Below are 19,899 nucleotides of genomic sequence, written 5' to 3'. Positions count from 1 at the left end.
CTCCTCCCACCCAGAAGCCAGTGCCTCCGTCCTCATCGTCGCATGCGCCACCGAGCTCCGGGGGCGGTGCTGCTCCATCCGGGTATCCGGCGGCCTGTGGTGGTTTGTTTTTTGGCTGAAACGGGAGTGAGGCGGCCCCGCGCGGCGCGACACCGGGCTCCGGACCGACTGCACGGGCGGGGCTGCACGTAAGTGCCAGGCGGGAGGGAGTGGGGGTGGGGGGAACCGCCGAAGGCCGGATAGTGCTCGGACTCGGGACTCTGTGCCCGGCTGATGCTGAGTGGGTCACTGCCTCCACCTCTGGGAAGCTGCTGACTGGGGTTGTGCCTCCCTGGACCCTTCCTTGCTGCTTTCTCCTGACTTGGTCGGGTCCGCGACGGGAGATGGCGACCGCGTCCGGACTCCGCCAGGCTGCCGGACCGCGCCCTTTCCTGGACTCACCGGATCCCTGAAAATCACCTTACCTCCCCTGCTTTAGGGCTGGAGAAACTGAGACCCATCTAGTTCCCAGATCTTCCAACTCCCAGTCCACTCTCTCCACTTAAAATCCCCGGAGTAGAGGGCGGAGTTTGGGCGTGAGTGTGCCAGTAATAAAGCAAAGGAAAATGGATTCGAGGCGGAGTCATTGGCAAGAACCGAAAGTAACCTATCGGCGTGCTGTTCCTCCCAGGGAAGAATAAAACGAGTGAATTATTTCCAAAATTAAACTTGTCCTAAAGGCAGATTAGCACTGATTATAATACAGTTTTTAACATTTAAGTTTAAATAGGGAAGTTACAATTGGACTCATTGGTTTTTGGGGGGATATGTTTGTAGATGTAGACAGTCATGATTGCCAGCTGCGGAGTAGCTTTAATGGACGGGTTCAGGGTCGCTGTAGGAGTTAGCGTGTCTCCTGATTATCAGCGAGTTATAAGTAGTTCTGGCTTTTTCATAGTTTGGCTGTGTCTCAAGCCAGGTCTGTACAGCTCAGCTTGGACGAATGTTTTATGTGTCTTGTTAAGACTTTAGGTTAACTCTGGTACTTTATCTATGGTAATTTAATTGATTGGTTGATTGACAGAGACAGACAGATAGGAAGGAAGAGAGATGAGAAGCTTCAGCTCTTCGTTGAGGCACCTTAGTTGTTCATTGGTGGCTTTCTCATGTGTGCCTTGGCCAGGAGGGCCACAGCAGACCAAGTGACCCCATGCTCAAGCCAGCGACCTTGGGCTCAAACTGGTGAGCCTTGCTCAAGGCAGATTAGCCCGCGCTCAAGCTGGCGACCTCGGGGGTCTCGAACCTGGGTCCTCCAGGTCCCAGTCCAACGCTCTATCCACTGCACCACTGCCTGGTCAGGCTATCTATGGTAATTTAGCGGTGGATTTTATAGTCTGTATTAATATTAAATTCAGTTTTGTACTTTATTTTTGCTGGAAAACCTCTGTTAGAATTAGAGATAAAGATATTGAAATGAATGGGTGTTCTTTTTGTAGAAATTACACCAATAACCAGACTTGGAGAAGGAAAAACTAATGAAGTTATGTGGGTGGAAGACCTGCAGGGTAGTAGTATTCTATACTCTTTTAATTTATTAATCTGATTGTAAAGAAATATGTTCTCTAATGTTAATTGCAAGATAAATATTTTTCATCTGACTGCATGCTTTAATGCAGAGCCAAAGTTTATCATTTGTCTCTTCACTGTAGATATCAAAATCATATTACTTAATTTAGAATTCAAATTAATAATCATAAAAATTTAAATATTTGGATATCCACCTTTGTTTATATTGCTTAAATATACCAAAATTGTCTCATTTTTTTATTGAGATACGATTGACATATAACTTGATATTAGTTTATGGTGTACAACATAATGGTTGGATATGCTTATGTAATGCAAAATAATCACAATAATTCTAATTAACATCCATTACTACACATAGTTATAAATTTTTTTTCTTATGATGAGAACTTTCAAGATTTACTCTCTTAGCAATATTCTTTTTTATTATTTTTTTTAAGTGAGAGGAGAGGAGTTAGTGAGACAGACTCTTGCATGTGCCCCAACCTGGCAACCCCCATCTAGGGCTGATGCTCAAACCAGTTGAGCTATTTTTAGCACCTCAGTCTCACACTGGGACTAGCTGAGCTATCCTCAACACCTTGGCCAACGTTGCAACCAGTTGAACCACTGGCTGTGGATAGGGAAGAGAATCAAGTGGTGCTTCTCTTGTATGTCCTGACCAGTATTCAAACCCAGGATTTCCATATGCCAGGCTGACACTTTATCCACTGAGCCAGCCAGCCAGGGCCAGCAACTTTCAAATAATACAATATAGCATTATTCACTGTAGTCACAATGCTTTTATTACATCCCCCAGACTTTTTATTACATCCCCCAGACTTATTTATTTTATAAATGTAAGCCAAAATCATCTTTTAAATTAAGAAAAATACTAAATGGGAAAATACTAAATGAAACCAAATTTTATTTTCTAAAATTATAATGTGGAAATTTATCAAAAGCTAAATCGAATATTCTGAAGAAGTGTGTGTTACCAAACTAAAGTACAGGTGACCTTGGGTTCTTTTGTTTTTTGTTTTCTTTTTAGTGAGAGAAAGGAAGAGAGACAGATTCCTGCAGGCACCCAGACCAGGATCAACTGAGCAAGCCCACTAGGGGGCAATGCTCTGCCCTTCTGGGGCCTTACCGAGCCTTTTTTTTTTTTTTTTTGCACCTGCGGCCAATTCACTCAAACCAGTTGAGCCATGGCTGCGAGAGAAGACAGAGAAGGGAAGAGCCACTTCTCCTGTGTACCCTGTTCAGGAATCAAACCCGGGGCATCCACATGCTGAGCTAAAGCTCTACCACTGAGCCAACGGGCCAGGGCCTACAGTTGAACTTTGAGCAACATGGTTTGAGCTGTGCAGGTTCACTTATAGTCAGATTTTTTTCAATAAACATATAACCCTTTTCATCCCAGGGTTTTTTTCCTATTCTAGAATTCACAGATGCAGAGCAACAGCTGTATGTATTATTCTATACTATTTTATATAAGGGACTTGAGCATCCTTGGATTTTAGTATCTTTGTGGTTCCTGGAAAAAATCCCCCACAGATATGGAGGGACTGCAGTTAAGTTTTTGAGGAATTAAAAAGTTACGCTTGGATTTTTCACTGCATGGGGATTGGATGCCCCTAAACTCCCATGTGTTCATGGATCGACTGTATTTGTAACTTCACTTTTATTAAATTATTGCTGACCTGTTAATTATTTTCTAAGAACATAAGTTAGGTTTGAAATAAGTAAACAGAAGTACTTTAATTGTTTTTGTTTGTTTGTTTAAGTGACCTGAAAAAATGTCTGGATTTCTAGAAGGCTTGAGGTGCTCAGAATGCATTGATTGGGCAGAAAAACGCAATACTATTGCTTCCATTGCTGCTGGTGTCCTAGTAAGTGTCATTGATAATTTGGGCCTTCATTATTTTGGTGTGTTTGTTTTTATGATTTAAATTCTGTATGATGTTTTAAAATATGTACTATTATCTTTGACCACTGAATTTATTTTAATAAATGTTGCTATTTTACTTATGAGAGGGTTGAGTTATTCATTTCATTCCAATTTTTAATTGAAATTATGATTTGAAATTTGATTAGAAGATTGACTGTTTAACTGCATAATATAATAAAACAATGTATTTTATATATTTATTTGTCATATGGATTATGCTTCCTCTTAACGAGTAAATTAAGTTACCAGAGAATGTTTTAGAAACAGGTCAGCCCCAGCCGGTTGGCTCAATGGTAGAGCATTGGCCTGACGTGTGGATGTACTGGGTTTGATTCCCAGTCAGGGCACACAGGAAGAGCACCCATCTGCTTCTCCACCTCTCTCCCTCTCATTTTTCTCTCTTTCTCTTTCCGTCTTGCAGCCATGGCTTGATTGGTGTGAGTTTATTCTGGGCGCTGGGGATGATGCCATAGCTTCCACCTCAGGTGCTAAGAAGAGCTTAGTTGCTGAGCGATGAGACAATGCCCCAGATGGGCAGAGCATCACTCCCTAGTGGGCTTGCCAGATGGATCCCTGTCCAGGGCATGTGGGAGTCTGTCTTTGCCTCCCCTCCTCTCACTGAATTAAAAAAAAAAAAAAACAAGTCAAAACTAGTTAAGAGATATAATTGCATTTCTCCATAATCCAGAGTTAACTTTCTTTTCAATCTCCTTAAAAAAAAAAAAAAAGAACTATTTGAGATATTGTTCCTGGCATGTGATCAGTTCAGCTCAATAAACTCTTAAAGCCTGACCTGTGGTGGCACAGTGGATAAAGCGTCAACCTGGAATGCTGAGGTCGCTGGTTCGAAACCCTGGGCTTACCTGGTCAAGGCACATATGGGAGTTGATGCTTCCAGCTTCTCCCCCCTTCTCTCTCTCTGTCTCTCTCTCTTCTCTCTCTCTCTCTCTCTCTCTCTCCCCTTTCTAAAATGAATAAATAAAATAAAATAAAAAAAAAACAAAACAAAAAAAACAAAATAAACTCTTAAAAAAACAAAGCAGAAAAATTATTTAAAAATATTGTTTAGAAGTGACTTATAGTATAAAACTTATTTACATTGCAAATCCCTTAAGGCCTCTTATATTTGTATTTTATGATTTTATGTTGTTATGCTCTGAAGAGTGAATTTGAAGTAAATAAATAAAAATCTAAGTTTAAAATCTTTTCTTTGCCTAGTGTCTAATACTTATAAACTATGAAAAAAATAATCCTGTATTTTTCCAAAGTAATGGTCAAGTATAAAACTACAGAAGAATTCTGCTCTTGTAAATATAAATAAATAAATAAATAAATAAATGCTTTGAAAAATATAAATAAATAAATAAATAAATAAATAAATAAATGCTTTGAACTTTTATCCATGAAGAAATAGGCAGACTTCCGCATGTGCCTCAACCTGGAAACTCCCGCCTGGGGCCGATGCTCAAATCAACCAAGCTATCCTCAGTGCCTGAGGTTGATGCTCTCAGACCAACCGAGCTAACTTCAGCACCCGGGGCCAACAAACCAATTGAGCCACTGGCTGTGAGATGGGAAGAGAGAGAGTAGGGGGAGAGGGAGAGGAAAAGAAGCAGATGATCGCTTCTCGTGTGTGCCCTGACCAGCAATCGAACCCAGGACCTCTGTGCTCCAGGCTGATGCTCCATCCACTGAGCCAAACCAGTCAGGGCCTAAAAGAGTTATTTTTATATAATTTTCAGAAGATGGCATTTCCAGAGCTAAATGAGTTAGGATTAAAAGTGAGGGTGGGAAAAGGTGTTACTTTCAAAACCTGTTGCTTGTCAGTATTTGGTACATATCTTACAAGTTTCTGCTCAGTTGATAAACAATTGTGCAGTTTTAATATTTTTCATTATATATTTTCCCTTGATAATATCCAGAACAAAATTCAGTTAAGGTAAATTATAATTTAGTGTTAAATTGAGTTTAGCATCACACCTGAAAACATCTGTAAATTTCACTGAAATTAATCAAAAGGAAACGCAGAACTGCAGCCATACTTATTCAGGATAAGAGGACAGCTAAAAGTCTATCAGCAGTAATTATCCTCCATATTATTTTAAATTATCTTTACTTTTCAATAAGTTTATCTATCTGGAGGCTTACTATTATATATCAGCAGCAGACCACTTCTTTTGTCATTTAGAAAATGAATCACTTTTTTTCTTTCTCCTGCCATGAGATATTGTGAACTTTCTAGTTCACAAAATTTGATTACAGACTTTATTATGAAAATATAAAATAATGACTGAAGTAGACTTAGAAAAGAAGTTCATGTTAATGAATATTCATTGCTGTCAGACTTAAGGGTGTCTAATATTCATAAATTAAGCCATATGCCAATTCCATGTAAGAAATTGCTGGGACATTTAATATTTTTGAAATTCATTAAAAGGAATCTCTTCACTTTGATCCTTTGCTTGTTTTTAGCTAGTAATATATGAAATTCCTCCTTGGTATCACCTTTGTTTGTTTGTTTTAGTTTTTTACAGGCTGGTGGATTATCATAGATGCAGCTGTCATTTACCCCTCTATGGATGATTTCAACCATTCATACCATGCTTGTGGTGTTATAGCAACCATTGCCTTCCTCATGTAAGTGTCCTTGTCAGTGACACTAATCACACAGACTGTCACAAAACAAAAATGTTATACATATATTTGTGTACATGTAAATTTTTGAAATGTCATTAATTTAACATACTGGGAATAGTTTAAAAGTCAAATACTAAAGAAGGACTTAGAAAGAAATGCAGCTGCCCTCTCTTCCACTTCTACCTCCCAGCTTCTCAGCTCTCCTGTTTATTTACTACCAATGTTTATTACATTACTTTTAGGTCAGAAACCATGTACTTTGTCTAGGGTTTGTTTAATTCTTCATCTGACGAAGTATTTGGTAAGCTTTCATATTCCCAACTCTGCTGTAGAAACCGGAAGTACGGTAGTAAATAAAACAGGAAAATCTGTGCTTTTTGGACATTATACAAGAGAGAAATGAGTAAATTAAGTTACCAGGGAGTGTTTTAGAAACAGGTCAGCCGGCCTGATCTGTGGTGGCGCAGTGGATAAAGCGTCGACCTGGAATGCTGAGGTCGCCGGTTCGAAACCCTGGGCTTTCCTGGTCAAGGCACATATGGGAGTTGATGCTTCCAGCTCCTCCCCCCTTCTCTCTCTCTGTCTCTCTCTCCTCTCTAAAAATGAATAAATAAAAAAAATTTAAAAAAAAACTGATACATTCTAATTTAAAAAAAAAAAAAAAAAAAAAAAGAAACAGGTCAGCCCCAGCCGGTTGGCTCAGTGGTAGAGCGTTGGCCTGGCGTGTGGATGTACTGGGTTTGATTCCCAGTCAGAGCACAGGAGAAGCACCCATCTGTAGATAGTAACAAAAGAGAAATAAAATACATAGCATATTAGATAACGATAAGCCCTAGTGAGAAAAAGTAGAGAAGAGAGACATGAGATGTCCATAGGGACTATCGAAATTTTTTTTTTTTCTTTTTGTCTTTTTCTGAAGCTGGAAACGGGGAGAGACAGTCAGACAGACTCCCGCATGCGCCTGACCAGGATCCACCCGGCACACCCACCAGGGGCGACTCTCTGCCCACCAGGGGACTACGCTCTGCCCCTCCAGAGCGTCGCCCTGTTGCGACCAGAGCCACTCCAGCGCCTGGGGCAGAGGCCAAGGAGCCATCCCCAGCGCCCGGGCCATCCTTGCTCCAATGGAGCCTCCGCTGCGGGAGGGGAAGAGAGAGACAGAAAGGAAGGAGAAGGGGAGGGGCGGAGGAGCAGATGGGTGCCTCTCCTGTGTGCCCTGGCGGGGAATCGAACCTGGGACCTCTGCACACCAGGCCAACGCTCTACCACTGAGCCAACCGGCCAGGGCCGGGACTGTCGAAATTTTTTATTTTATTTTTTAAAGTTGGTTTTTGTATGGTTTTTTTTTTTTTTTTTTTTTTATTTATTCATTTTTAGAGAGGAGAGAGACAGAGGAGAGAGAGACAGAGAGAGAGAAGGGGGGAGGAGCTGGAAGCATCAACTCCCATATGTGCCTTGACCAGGCAAGCCCAGGGTTTCGAACCAGCGACCTCAGCATTTCCAGGTCGATGCTTTATCCACTGCGCCACCACAGGTCAGGCAAATATATATACTGTATTTTTTTAATTTATTCATTTTTAGAGAGGAGAGAGACAGAGAGAGAGAGAGAGGAGGGAGACAGAGAGAGAGAGAAGGGGGGAGGAGCTGGAAGCATCAACTCCCATATGTGCCTTGACCAGGCAAGCCCAGGGTTTTGAACCGGTGACCTCAGCATTTCCAGGTCGACGCTTTATTCACTGCGCCACCACAGGTCAGGCCTATATGACTGTCGAAATTTTAAGTCAAGTCAAGAAATGCCTTAGTAAGCAGGAGATTTTTGAGTCAAGACTTGAAGAAACGAAGTAACTCATTATGGGGGTATATAAGGGAGGATCATTCCAAACAGAACAGCAAATACAAGGGCTCTATGGAGTGGTGACCAGTATGACTTGAGTAAATGGTCAAGGTAATAAAAGCCAAAAAAGACTGAAGAACTGTTCCAAACTGAGAGGCTAAAGAGACATTAGATTAAAACAAAATGTACCTCATGATTCTGGACAGGATCCTTTTGCTGTTGAGACCATTATGGGGACAATTGGAGAACTTGAATAAGATCTGAAGATTAAATGATGGTAATGAATCATGGTTTATTTCCTGGTTTTGGTGATTGTATTGTGGTTCATAGAACTATCTTGTTTGTGACAAATACAGATAATTATATGTCTTGATTGTAGGAAGTACAGTATCTGGGGCTGTGGGACATTATGTTGGCAATTTACAAATGTTTTAGGAAAAAATTTAGTTAAACTGTACTTGCAACCTTTCTGTAAGTTTGAGATTATATATAAAACAATAATACCAGAAAACAAATAGCTGTCTGACAGAATGTTAGGAAGTTTATTCAAATAATTCAGCAAGGAAAAACAAGAGCTAAGAACCACTAACCTAGGAACATCTGTATTTTTAAAATATGAAGCTTGTTTTAAAATGTTTATTTTATGTATTTATTTAACTATATACATATTTTATTAATTTAGTTACTATAGAGGTCACTGAAAATAATTGAGTATTTTGATCATTCTAAACTTAGAAATGAATTAATAAATTAAGATTTTATATTGTGAAGAAACATAGGGTTCAGATATTATTCAACACATTTATTCTCAGTGCCTAACACAGGGCTTGACACATATGTGTCAAGCCCTGTGTTAGGCACTGAGAATAGAAATGTGAAACAAGATAGACACAGCCCATGCCCTTACATTCTTTTTTTTTTTTTTTTTTTTGTATCTTTTCTGAAGCTGGAAACACAGACTCCCGCATGCACCCGACTGGGATCCACCCGGCACGCCCACCAGGGGCGATGCTCTGCCCACCAGGGGGCGTCGCTCCATTGTGACCAGAGCCACTCTAGCGCCTGGGGGCAGAGGCCAAGAAGCCATCCCCAGCAATCGGGCCATCCTTGCTCCAGTGGAGCCTTGGCTGCGGGAGGGGAAGAGAGAGACAGAGAGGAAGGAGAGGGGGAGGAGTGGAGAAGCAAATGGGCCCTTCTCCTGTGTGCCCTGGCCGGGAATCGAACCCAGGACCTCTGCATGCCAGGCCAACACTCTACCACTGAGCCAACCGGCCAGGGCCCATGCCCTTACATTCTAATGTTGTGTGTGTACAATGTGTATAACATTTAACTTTTTAACTTGATATATTGTGAACATTTTCCCATGACATTGAAAAAATTTTTAAAGGATACTTCTGAAGAACGGAAGGCTATCTCATGTAGAGTGCCACTCTGAAAGTCTGTGAAAAACTTTTTGTTTGGAACATCTGTCAGGAGTTGAAAAAACAAGGTTTTACCATTTGAATCTCTTCGTGTTGAGTATGTCTGATACATACAAATGGAAAACTAGAAAGGACCAAGCTAAAGATTGTTCCAATCTTAGCAAGATATAGTTTTGAGAATTTTTAAATATTGATATATATTTGACTATTTTGAGAATTTCACTCTCACATTTTAAAAAGCATCGGGACTTGTTAAAACTCAGTTTGCTGAGCTCCATACGGAGAGTGTCTGCTTGAACGAGTTTGGGTGGGGCCGGGGAATTTTCTTTCTAAGGACTTCCCAGGTGACGGCTGATTCTGCTGGTTTTGGTACCATAACCACTGCCTTCCTTAGAGGGTATCTGATTGAAGGAACTTGCTAAGGTCATGTGGTCCATTACTCAAGACTCTTGAGGCCTAACCTTAAATTTGAGAAACTCTAGCTTATTGTGTATGGTAGTTTGATATTATGAATAGTCTTCTCTTGGAGTGAGAGACCCTGATTTCCTGGTCTTATTTATTCAGGATTAATGCAGTATCGAATGGACAAGTCCGAGGTGATAGTTACAGCGAAGGTTGCCTGGGTCAAACAGGTAAGTAGGTGCCAACAGTATCTTGCTCTGCATTCCTGAAATGAGAATTATACATTGAAAGGCCACTTGTCTAACTCCTTCAGATCAGGGATTGGATGGAGTTGTATCTAGAGCAGAGGTTATAGGTTCCAGAGCATGTAGTAAAAATTGCATTTGGTCAGTCAGCTTTTTTTTTTAAGGTTTTATTTATTGATTTTTAGAGAGAGAGGGCAAGAAGATCAACTTGTATTTGCTTCACTTTAGTTGTTCATTGAATTGTTTCTCATGTGTGCCTTTCCTGGGCAAGCCCAGGGTTTCAAACTGCCAGTGTCAGTGTTCCAGGTCGACGCTCTGTCCACTGCGCCACCACAGGTCAGGCAAAGTTGGCGTTAAAGTACAGAATGTGCAGTTTTAAATATATAACCTTGTGCAATAATATGTAGATATAAATATATACAATATAGAGTAAACAACAGTATATAATGAATATATATATATGTGCAAAATAGAACTTAAAATACTTTTAGCTATACCATGTAAATTATTTTCTTCCCTTTTTTGCCAACCTTATTTGATTGAATTAGCATTTAGAAATAGTTTAGAATCGTAGGTTTTAGTGTCTGTTTTAAAATACACCCATAAAATTTGCCATCTTAACCACATTCAGTAGTGTCAGGTACATCCACGTTGTTGTGCAGCAACCTCCAGAACTCTTTTATCTTACATAATTGGATATATAATAGACTTTTAGTGTGTAAGTTCATCCAGCCCTTTCTCCTCAACTGAGGCACTCGTGTGCCCCCGACTCCAATGCCATATACCCGAGGTGGGCAGGATATTGTAGACGTGTGGCACAGCTTCCTAGAGTCCAGTTTGCTCAAAGATTTTGAGGGAACAGATATTTATTGAGCATTTAAATGGTAAACTGAAAATATTACAGGCATACAAAAATAAAATTGAATATAGGCAAATTGCGAGCTTTTTTGTATGTTTGTTTGTTTGCTTTAATGAGACAGGAGAAACCACTAGTTAGCTCTGGCCGATGATTTCAGACTTCTTGGTTCACTGTCTTCATAGTTGAATTTAAGTAAATGAGATACAGAACACTGATCTACCATAACCTTGTAAACTCTAAAGAAATAGGTGAATGTTAGCAGCTATTATTGATAATATTGAGACAATAATAGCTAGAGCTAACACTAGAATATGGCCATCACATCTATAAGTAACATTTATTTTATAACTATTATTTCATGTTTTGGATATAAAATCAGAAATTTATATATAGCATTCTATTTACTATACTTTATTGAAGGGCCAGTGTTTTTATTAGAATTTATTTGTGCTAATTAAATAAACTCATCTCAGAATTTATTTTAGGCAGTCTAATGGTACCATTTATTTTGTAGCAGATATTTATAAATATTACATAAAAATGTGATTTAATTCCTCCTGTATAAATGTAATTCTAATGTAGCTTTCCTATTTGCCAGCCACAATAAATTTGAATTTCTTTTGCTGTCTGACTTTCCTGAAAAATACAGTAGCATTTAGATTCACATATCACTGAATATGAATTTTTTTGTTAAGTATACCTATGTGTGTTTGTTTGAAAGTCCTCTTGGAGGACTTTAAATTTTGCAGCACAATTACTAAAAATATATGGAGAATGAGCCTCTAAATATGGTGCAACATATTTTGTAAGATTTTTATTGGACGATTGAGGACAGTTTTTCTCAGTGTACATATTTAGGGAAAGTAAATACAGACACTTAAAATACACAGAGCAGCCTGACCTGTGGTGGCGCAGTGGATAACGCGTTGACCTGGAAATGCTGAGGTTGCCGGTTCGAAACCCTGGGCTTGCCTGGTCAAGGCACATATGGGAGTTGATGCTTCCAGCTCCTCCCCCCTTCTCTCTCTCTGTCTCTCTCTCTCTCTCCTCTCTAAAAATGAATAAAGAAAAAAAAAAAAAAGAAAAAATACACAGAGCAGCCACAAAGAAAAAGGCCAACGTCTTCATGTTGAAAGATACTCAACTCATTTTCTGGTCTTCTTGTAGACTTTAATAGCAATACACATTTTTTCTGTTTGGGTTTTTGTTTTTTGGGAAAAGTTAATTGAACTGATTGTTACCATGTGAGAAACAATTCTTGTAAAATATTGTTTCTTTTAAGGCGCTCGTATTTGGCTGTTCATTGGTTTCATGTTGGCCTTTGGCTCTCTGATTGCATCTATGTGGATTCTCTTTGGTGGTTATGTTGCTAAAGGTAAGCAGAAACACAGTTTATATTTTGCTTCAATGGAATACTGAACTTGAGCATTAAAGTTGGTTATTTTAGAATAAAGCTTTTTTCATACAGATAGGCCCACTACAGCAATGTGTTTATGCCTAGTAACTTTCCCTCTCCTTATCAGTATCTTTTTGTTTGTTTGTTAGGTATGTTTTTAGTAACCCTTTCTTCTATATTTTTTTCTTCTAATCTAGAGCCTGGAAGGAATGGGGCACATCTCCAAACCTTGCTCTTCCTTGGCATCCAAAAACCTCAAAAGCAAAATATATATGTTCTCCAGTTATTTGGCAGGTTTTGGCTTGCTGAGTAATATCCATGCAAAACTCTAACATCCTAGAACTGAAATTTTTTGAATTAATAAGTCTTCCTGACAATGACATCATCTCTTTTTAGATGGAAAAGTAAATTAACATTTAATGTGCATCTGTTCTGTGAGGCCATCTTAAGGCAAGCTCAGGAAAAGGCCTGCTCTTAGATTCTGGGCTGAAATTTCACCTGAGGGAAATCAGAAAAATATGAAAAGCCACTTAATGTTCCAAGTAAATTGACTAGGCTTAGGAATTACTTATAGGAAAAACAATGATTTGCAAAAATTGGACCAGCAGAGATATAATCTAGCTCCTATTAACCCTTTACTTCTTTGGTTAAAATGTGATTCTTGAATTAAAATCAATCATTTAAGTCTTATAGACAGGTTTGATAGGCATTTAAAAATATTTGTGTTTCTTACTTTGCTTATATAGGATGAGGCAAAAGTAGGTTTACAGTTGAGTAGGTGAAAGTTTGTTCCTTTTTTTTTTTTGCAAAAGAGAATAAGACAGGAAGGAAGAGTGATGAGAAGCATTGGCTCATAGTAGAGTCATTTTAGTTGTTCATTGATAGCTTCTCATATATACCTTGACCAGGGGGCTCTAACCGAGCTAGTGACCCCTTGCTCAGCCCAGTTACCTTGGGCTTAAGCCAGTGACCATGATCCCGCACTCAAGGCAGCTAACCTGCACTCAAGGAGGTGACCTTGGGGTTTCAAACCTGGGACCTCAGCATCCCAGGTTGATGCTCTGTCCACTGCACCACCACTGATTAGGTGGTCTCTTCTGTTTTTTATGTAGTTATAGTGTAAATAAAATTTTGGACCCTGCTTTTACATTTAATATAATATGGTAAATAGTTCTCTTGCTGCTACAAAATCCTTTTCACCATCATATTTTAAAAATAAAGAGGAATTCCTTTTTAAAATTTGAATTGTATAGTACTTGTTCGTTGCAGAAAACTGAGACTATGAAAGAGCTCAAAGAAGTATATAAGATTACTGGTAGCCTGACCAGGCGGTGGCGCAGTGGATAGAGCATCGGACTGGGATGCGGAAGACCCAGGTTCGAGATCCCGAGGTCGCCAGCTTGAGTGCGGGCTCATCCGGTTTGAGCAAAAGCTCACCAGCTTGAGCCCAAGGTTGCTGGCTCAAGCAAGGGGTTACTCGGTCTGCTGAAGGCCCACGGTCAAGGCACATATGAGAAAGCAATCAATGAACAACTAAGGTGTTGCAGTGCACAACGAAAAACTAATGATTGATGCTTCTCTTCTCTCCGTTCCTGTCTGTCTGTCCCTGTCTATCCCTCTCCCTGACTCTCTCTCTGTCTCTGTAAAGAAAAAAAAAAAAGATTACTGGTAATTCTTCTTGCCCAGATGCAACTATTAATTCAGAGTTCCTTTTTGTAGGAATGTGTTTATGTCATAGAAGATTTTTATTCCAGAAGGCTTTTGGAGCTTGATTATGCTTTGAGAAATATTAGTAGTAGATCTGTAATTTTATGAAGTTGCCTTTCTACAGGCTCTTTAGGAGAAGTCTAGTGATAATCATTATTTAATATAGAATATTCACTGTGGCCTTGTTGTGAAGGCCTATACAAATGAGCTGTTATGGTAAACCAGATTAATTTTAAAATATTCTGAGAAAAAATTGACAGTTCATCTCTTTATCAGGCATTGGTCTCTCAGTTACTGAGTATTATTGTAGCTGATTGTGGGAATTTGTGAGATTTCAACATTAGTCCAGGGTGAAATCCGAACAAAATGTTGCTCTGGCTCTATCCCTCCAGAAGTTCAGGCCCAAAACCCTGGGTGTTTACAGCCTGTCAACAAAGATACTCGCTCTCACACGGCATGTCCAGCCCATCAGCAAATCCTGCTGATTCTGCTATTAAAATACATCTCGACTTTGGCTGCTTTTTACCGTCACCATTGCTCCCACCCTGGTTCAGTCTATTAGAGGCTCTTGCCTGGTGTCCTGAAATAGCCTCCTCACAGTTTTCTCTTTATCCCCTTGAACCCTTTAGTCTGTTCTCGTCATCGCAGCCAGAGGGATTGTGTTAAAATATGTCAGCTCATGTCACTTTTTCACCTCCAGTGGCCTCTCACCTCACTCAGAGTAAAAATAAAAGCCCTTGCCATAACTGCGCGGCTCTATGGGATCTTCACCACCCAGCTTGCCCTCCATGATTCTCTCCTTTGCCCACATGACCCAATCTGCTGCTCCAGTGTGCTCCCACCTCAGGGCCTTTGCACTTGCAGTTCTGCTGCTTCTGCTCCTGCCTGCACTTCCTTCCTATTTTTATGTCAACATCACCTTCTCATGAAGTCTTCTTGGCTACCTGTATAAAATGCCATAATTTGCCACACTACCTATATCTTTTTTCTCCTTATTTATCCTGTGTTGTCTAGTTCTGTGAAGGCAAAAAAAAAAAAGTGCCTGTTTTATTTTCTGCTGTATCCTCAGTGCATTAAACAGTGCTGTGAACATAGTATACACTCAGTAAATATTTGTTAAGTGAGTAAAGGGATTTATCAATTACTAAGCCAATACTAGATTTTGTCATATGTATCATGTCATTTACTACTCAAACCAACCATAGTTACCAGCAAAATCAATTATGTCAGGAGAACTGGTCTTCACCAGAATATAAGCAACTAAGTGTTTTGAGATGATAAACCTCTAAATATTACAATTATTTTTACAGAAAAAACCATAGTATACCCTGGAATTGCTGTATTTTTCCAAAATGCCTTCATCTTTTTTGGGTAAGTTTATTTTGCATTTTTCATCCTATCTCTTTTTTATATTTTCTTTTATGTAATTTATGTATTTAGTTGCTTTATTTACCCCTGACCAGAGCCTCTCTGCCATGTTATTGTAAGAAAATATGAAAGATAAGAAAGATATTTTTAACATGTGTTAGTTTTTTGTCAACCTTGGGGACATTATCATAGGAATAACAATGATTTGTAAAAACTGGACCAGCAGAGATATAATCTAGCTCCTATTAACCCTTTACTTCTTTGAATAAAATGTGATTCTTGAATTAAAATAATTAGTTTCCTAAATTTTATTACAATCATTTTTAAAATTGCCACCACCTCCCATTTAATAAAGAACTGTAATATATAACACCAACAATTTTTCGTTTGTTTTATTTTCTATTCTATTATATTCTCTTCTATTATTTTATTTTACTTTATTATTTTATTTTATTACATTATTTTATTTCATTCAGTGAGAGGAGGGGACTCAGAGATAGATACCCACATGTACCCTGTGATCAACCTGGCAAGTCTGCTGGAGGGGTGATGCTCTTCCCATCTGGGGCGTTGCTTCGTTGTTCAGCAACCGAGCTCTTCTTAGTGCCTAATGTGGAGGCCATGGAGCCATCCTCAGTGCCCGGGGCCAACTTGCTCTGTTAACTAGTTAACTAGTGTTCTGAAGTTACCATGTATCTTTTAAGCTGTCTGGAGCGTGGAGGCCTCTAATAACTGACTTGGGTTTTGCTTTTTTGTAGTAGTAGGTCTGATATTAACAGGTAGAGTGGAGATCAATCACATTTTGGAGGTTTATGAAATCCTTTATAAATTGGAAGTAATATACTTCCACGTGAGACTATAGCCGACTTCCTGGTTGCATTTTTGTTTTCATCAAAAGCACTCTGTCTTTATATTAATAAAGGTCTATGAAACCTGTTTTAAATTGATCATCATGATTAGGGACTTAACCTTGAGTATACACCAGTGGTTGGAAAACAGATGAGAAAACAAAATGAAAACCATCACTCGTCATGGAAACCTCTACCCCTGTCTTCAGTTTCTCAGTTCCCTTACCTCCCACATCCAAGGCCCATTGGACTGTCTCTGAGTCGTCTTAAACCTGTTCCTTTTTTGTCCATTTCCATTGTTTATGTTTAGTTGTCATTACCCCTTCCTGAGCAGCTCACATCCCTCGGATCCATTTTGTTGTTGTTGTTTTTAATTTTCCTTCTAAAATAAAGCCTTCATCTGAACTCTCATTTTCCATCTTCAAAGTTTTTCAGAACTCAAGAGCTGTCTACAGAAGAATTGATTACTAGTGGCCACCCAGCTGAATTCTGCCCACAGCTGTTATATTTAGCTTATATCGTATTTTTTGTTTTATTGAGCTGACATTTAAAAATCAAGAGATTTTACATAAAAATCTGAATTTTTTACTTTTCTTTAAAAACTAGAAGATCTGACAGTCCTGGGATCCACACAGCACCCTGCACAGCAACAAGCAGCTAGAGCCAAATAGGTGTTCCTTTTAAATAGGGGATGCATCTTTGCATAGCCCCGTTTCATTCATTGCCTAGGACTGACACACCCCTTTAATTAGAACATACAGGCTGGCACCTGCCATCTTGTCTCATGAAGGCACCTAAGGCCTCTGTAGGCAACCACCCTGGTCAATTGGCTTATTAAATCCTGGCCACCTCATTCCATATCCTAGTTGTCTCTTAAACTATAGTCTAGCTGTATTGGACACTTCATATATACTTATGTCTTCTTATGCATATAATTGCCCTCTTGCTCCCCTTAAACTGAAACTGAGGACAGCTATAGATACTTCCCCACCTAAACATTGAACTTTTAAGCTCTGTGAGGACATATTCCTGACATATTGATCTCCTGGGCTTTTCCTGAGGCCTCCCATGGTCTTTTATTCCTCTTTGCCTTTTGATATAATATTTACGCTCCCTGAAACATCTTTCTTCGCCTTCCCATCAGCTCCTGTACCTACCAACCTCTCATTCGAGCTCCTGCTTATCCTTCAGAGTCCGTCTACTATTACCAGCCCTGTAAATCCTTTTCTAACACATTCAGACAAAATAAACTCTCTGCGTTCTCGTGCTCCCTTAACATTTGGTGTATATACCCTTTTCTTCCCAAAAGGGTAGGGACTCTATCTTCTTTTTAAAAAATATATTTCTATATACTGATTTTAGAGACAGAAAGAGAGAGAGAGAGAGAAAGGCAGGGTGGGGTGGGAAAAGGAGCAGGAAGCATCAACTCATAGTTGCTCCTCGTATGTGCCTTGACCAGGCAAGCCCCGGGTTTGGATCTGGCACCTCAGCGATCTAGATTGACACGTGACCCACTGTGCCACCGCAGGTCCGGCAGGGGACTCTATCTTATTTATCTTTATAGCCCTAGCATCTAGCACCTTTATACTCTAAAAAGGTTTGTTGAATGAATTTGATAAAAGTCAGACATATAATGGTTACACATAAGCATTGATTAACTTTGTAAGAGTGCCATATGTCCCTGTGCTCACAGTTCAGGGTGTGGGGCAGCCTGTGCAAGCAGCACAGCTGAGCACAATGGAACTTGTACTGTCTTAGAGTGATCAGTCTCTGTTCTGACACATCCATGGTTTTTTTCATAGAACTCCTCAGTTATTCTTTGTTGCTGGTTTCCCATGATTCTAACTCTCACATGTCTTCTTTTCCCACACTTGGCTAGTCATGTGATGTTTCCTGTTTTATTCACAGAGGACTGGTGTTTAAGTTTGGCCGCACCGAAGACTTATGGCAGTGATGACGTCCGATTCAGCACTGTACAGCGGCCCGGCGTGGTGTTCTGTTTTTGTTTTTGTTTTTTACTACTCCCAGTCTTTTGTGATGCCATTTTCTAAACTTATTTCTGAGTATAGTCTCAGCTTAAATTTGTGTAATACTAAAATCATGAGAAATCCCTATTTAAACAACAACAAAGATCTATTATGGTATGCATTTGATTAACTTATAAAATGTTAAAAGTATTTCACATGAGTAATTTTTATTAAGTTCTATCATGGTATAATTTGTAAAAATAAAAGTAAGTTACAAAAGAAATTGTGGATACATCAAATATGAGTTTTGTCATCTCCAAGGTCCAAATGAAATTAAAGTGCTCTAAAGATACGTGTTTATTTAAATGTGAGCTCTTCTGTGTCAAATGTTAAGTGAAATATAAACATTGTCTTGTTTTTAAAAACTATTTAGTAGTCAGAATTCTTTCTCATTGTACTTTGTGTTTGGTTCGTACAGTTTTGCCAAAAATTCTGAAAACATTTTAGTGTAAGTGGCTACTGAGGGCCTCCGAAGGGGTGAGTGAGCAATGTCGGGAGAGAACTGCTCCTGATCCCTCCACAGGCCCCTCCAAAGTATCCCTTCTGTGCCACTGATTCGGTGGGCGTGAGGGTGAGGGGTTGTAATAACTCGGCTGTGCACGTGGTTCTGGAGGGATGTGTAGTCATTCCCATCTACATTGAAGGAAAGAAGAAAAGGGTAGGGACTTGACACTATGCGCAGGTGACAGGTTTTGTTGTCGTTGGCTTGATAATTGGACTCCATGTTTCACTGTATCTCTGTACTGAACAACTAAGTTCAAAATAGACCAGCCAGGTCAATTATAATTACAAATGTTAACTACTAGGAAGTCTTACAGTTTGTTCCTCCTTGGAACCCTGTTACCCACCTTGGGGGAAAAAGTTTTTTTAAGGAACTAGCTAACTATGGGATGTTCTTCAGAATTATGGCTTGATATGTTTTCTTTCATAAAAGTTCCTACAATTAGCACTTCATTAATTAGCGATCTCTCAGGTGATTGAAATCTGTGGTATCCTTTTCCACGTCGCCACAGTTATCTCCCTGTATGTATGTTCTGAATACAGCCTGGACATCAAGACACCACTCAGAGAAATAACTGTCATCCCACAGCCCATCAGTCACGGAGAGTTTTTAGATCAATAGGATCTCTTTGTACAGATGAGATGACACAGACCATGGAAATGGAAATGATTTCCTCAAGGTCATGGAAGTTGTTTAGTGTTGAGGCAGTGCACTTCACAAGCAACCATGACGTCTTTCCCCATGGTGAGATTCAGAGTGTGCTCAGGGAATACGAGCAACCTTGAAAACTGCTGGAATAAAAGCATAATGTCTGCAGGGAATAAATATAAGTGAGTTCTTAATTTTTTCCTATTATTTTTTAATCATCTGCTGGTGTAGACAAGAATTACCTGGGTAGCATACTTCATTCAGCGTGAAAAAGAATCAGAATTTTCTATAAAATTTTACCAAAACTTTAATTTTGTACTTGCATCCAAAAAAATATTGGTAGTATCATTTTTTTTTTTTTCATTTTTCTGAAGCTGGAAACGGAGAGACAGTCAGACAGACTCCTGCATGCGCCCGACTGGGATCCACCCGGCACGCCCACCAGGGGCGACGCTCTGCCCACCAGGGGGCGATGCTCTGCCCATCCTGGGCGTCGCTATGTTGCGACC

At 39.5% G+C, this 19,899-nt stretch overlaps 1 protein-coding gene across 2 annotated transcripts; it reads left to right on the top strand.

The window, feature by feature from the left end:
* The first annotated feature begins 35 nt into the window (after nt 1–35).
* Nucleotides 36–18,608, top strand: TMEM50A (transmembrane protein 50A). Of its 2 annotated transcripts, none has more exons than XM_066270068.1 (7): nt 36–188; nt 3,333–3,437; nt 6,021–6,133; nt 9,953–10,020; nt 12,177–12,269; nt 15,308–15,368; nt 18,122–18,608. In XM_066270068.1, exons 2-7 carry the CDS (start codon nt 3,345–3,347, stop codon nt 18,165–18,167), a joined length of 474 nt encoding a protein of 157 aa, XP_066126165.1. In that variant the 5' UTR covers nt 36–188; nt 3,333–3,344; the 3' UTR covers nt 18,168–18,608. The 2 variants fall into 2 exon arrangements, with proteins under 2 accessions (XP_066126165.1, XP_066126166.1); XM_066270069.1 differs by lacking the exon at nt 36–188 and adding an exon at nt 1,480–1,544.
* The last annotated feature ends 1,291 nt before the right edge of the window (nt 18,609–19,899 follow it).

Source organism: Saccopteryx bilineata, chromosome 3 (genome assembly GCF_036850765.1).
Source record: "Saccopteryx bilineata isolate mSacBil1 chromosome 3, mSacBil1_pri_phased_curated, whole genome shotgun sequence".
NCBI lineage: Eukaryota > Metazoa > Chordata > Mammalia > Chiroptera > Emballonuridae > Saccopteryx > Saccopteryx bilineata.
The sequence above is the reverse complement of the archived record's forward strand: the minus strand, read 5'-3'. Positions and strand labels throughout refer to the sequence as shown.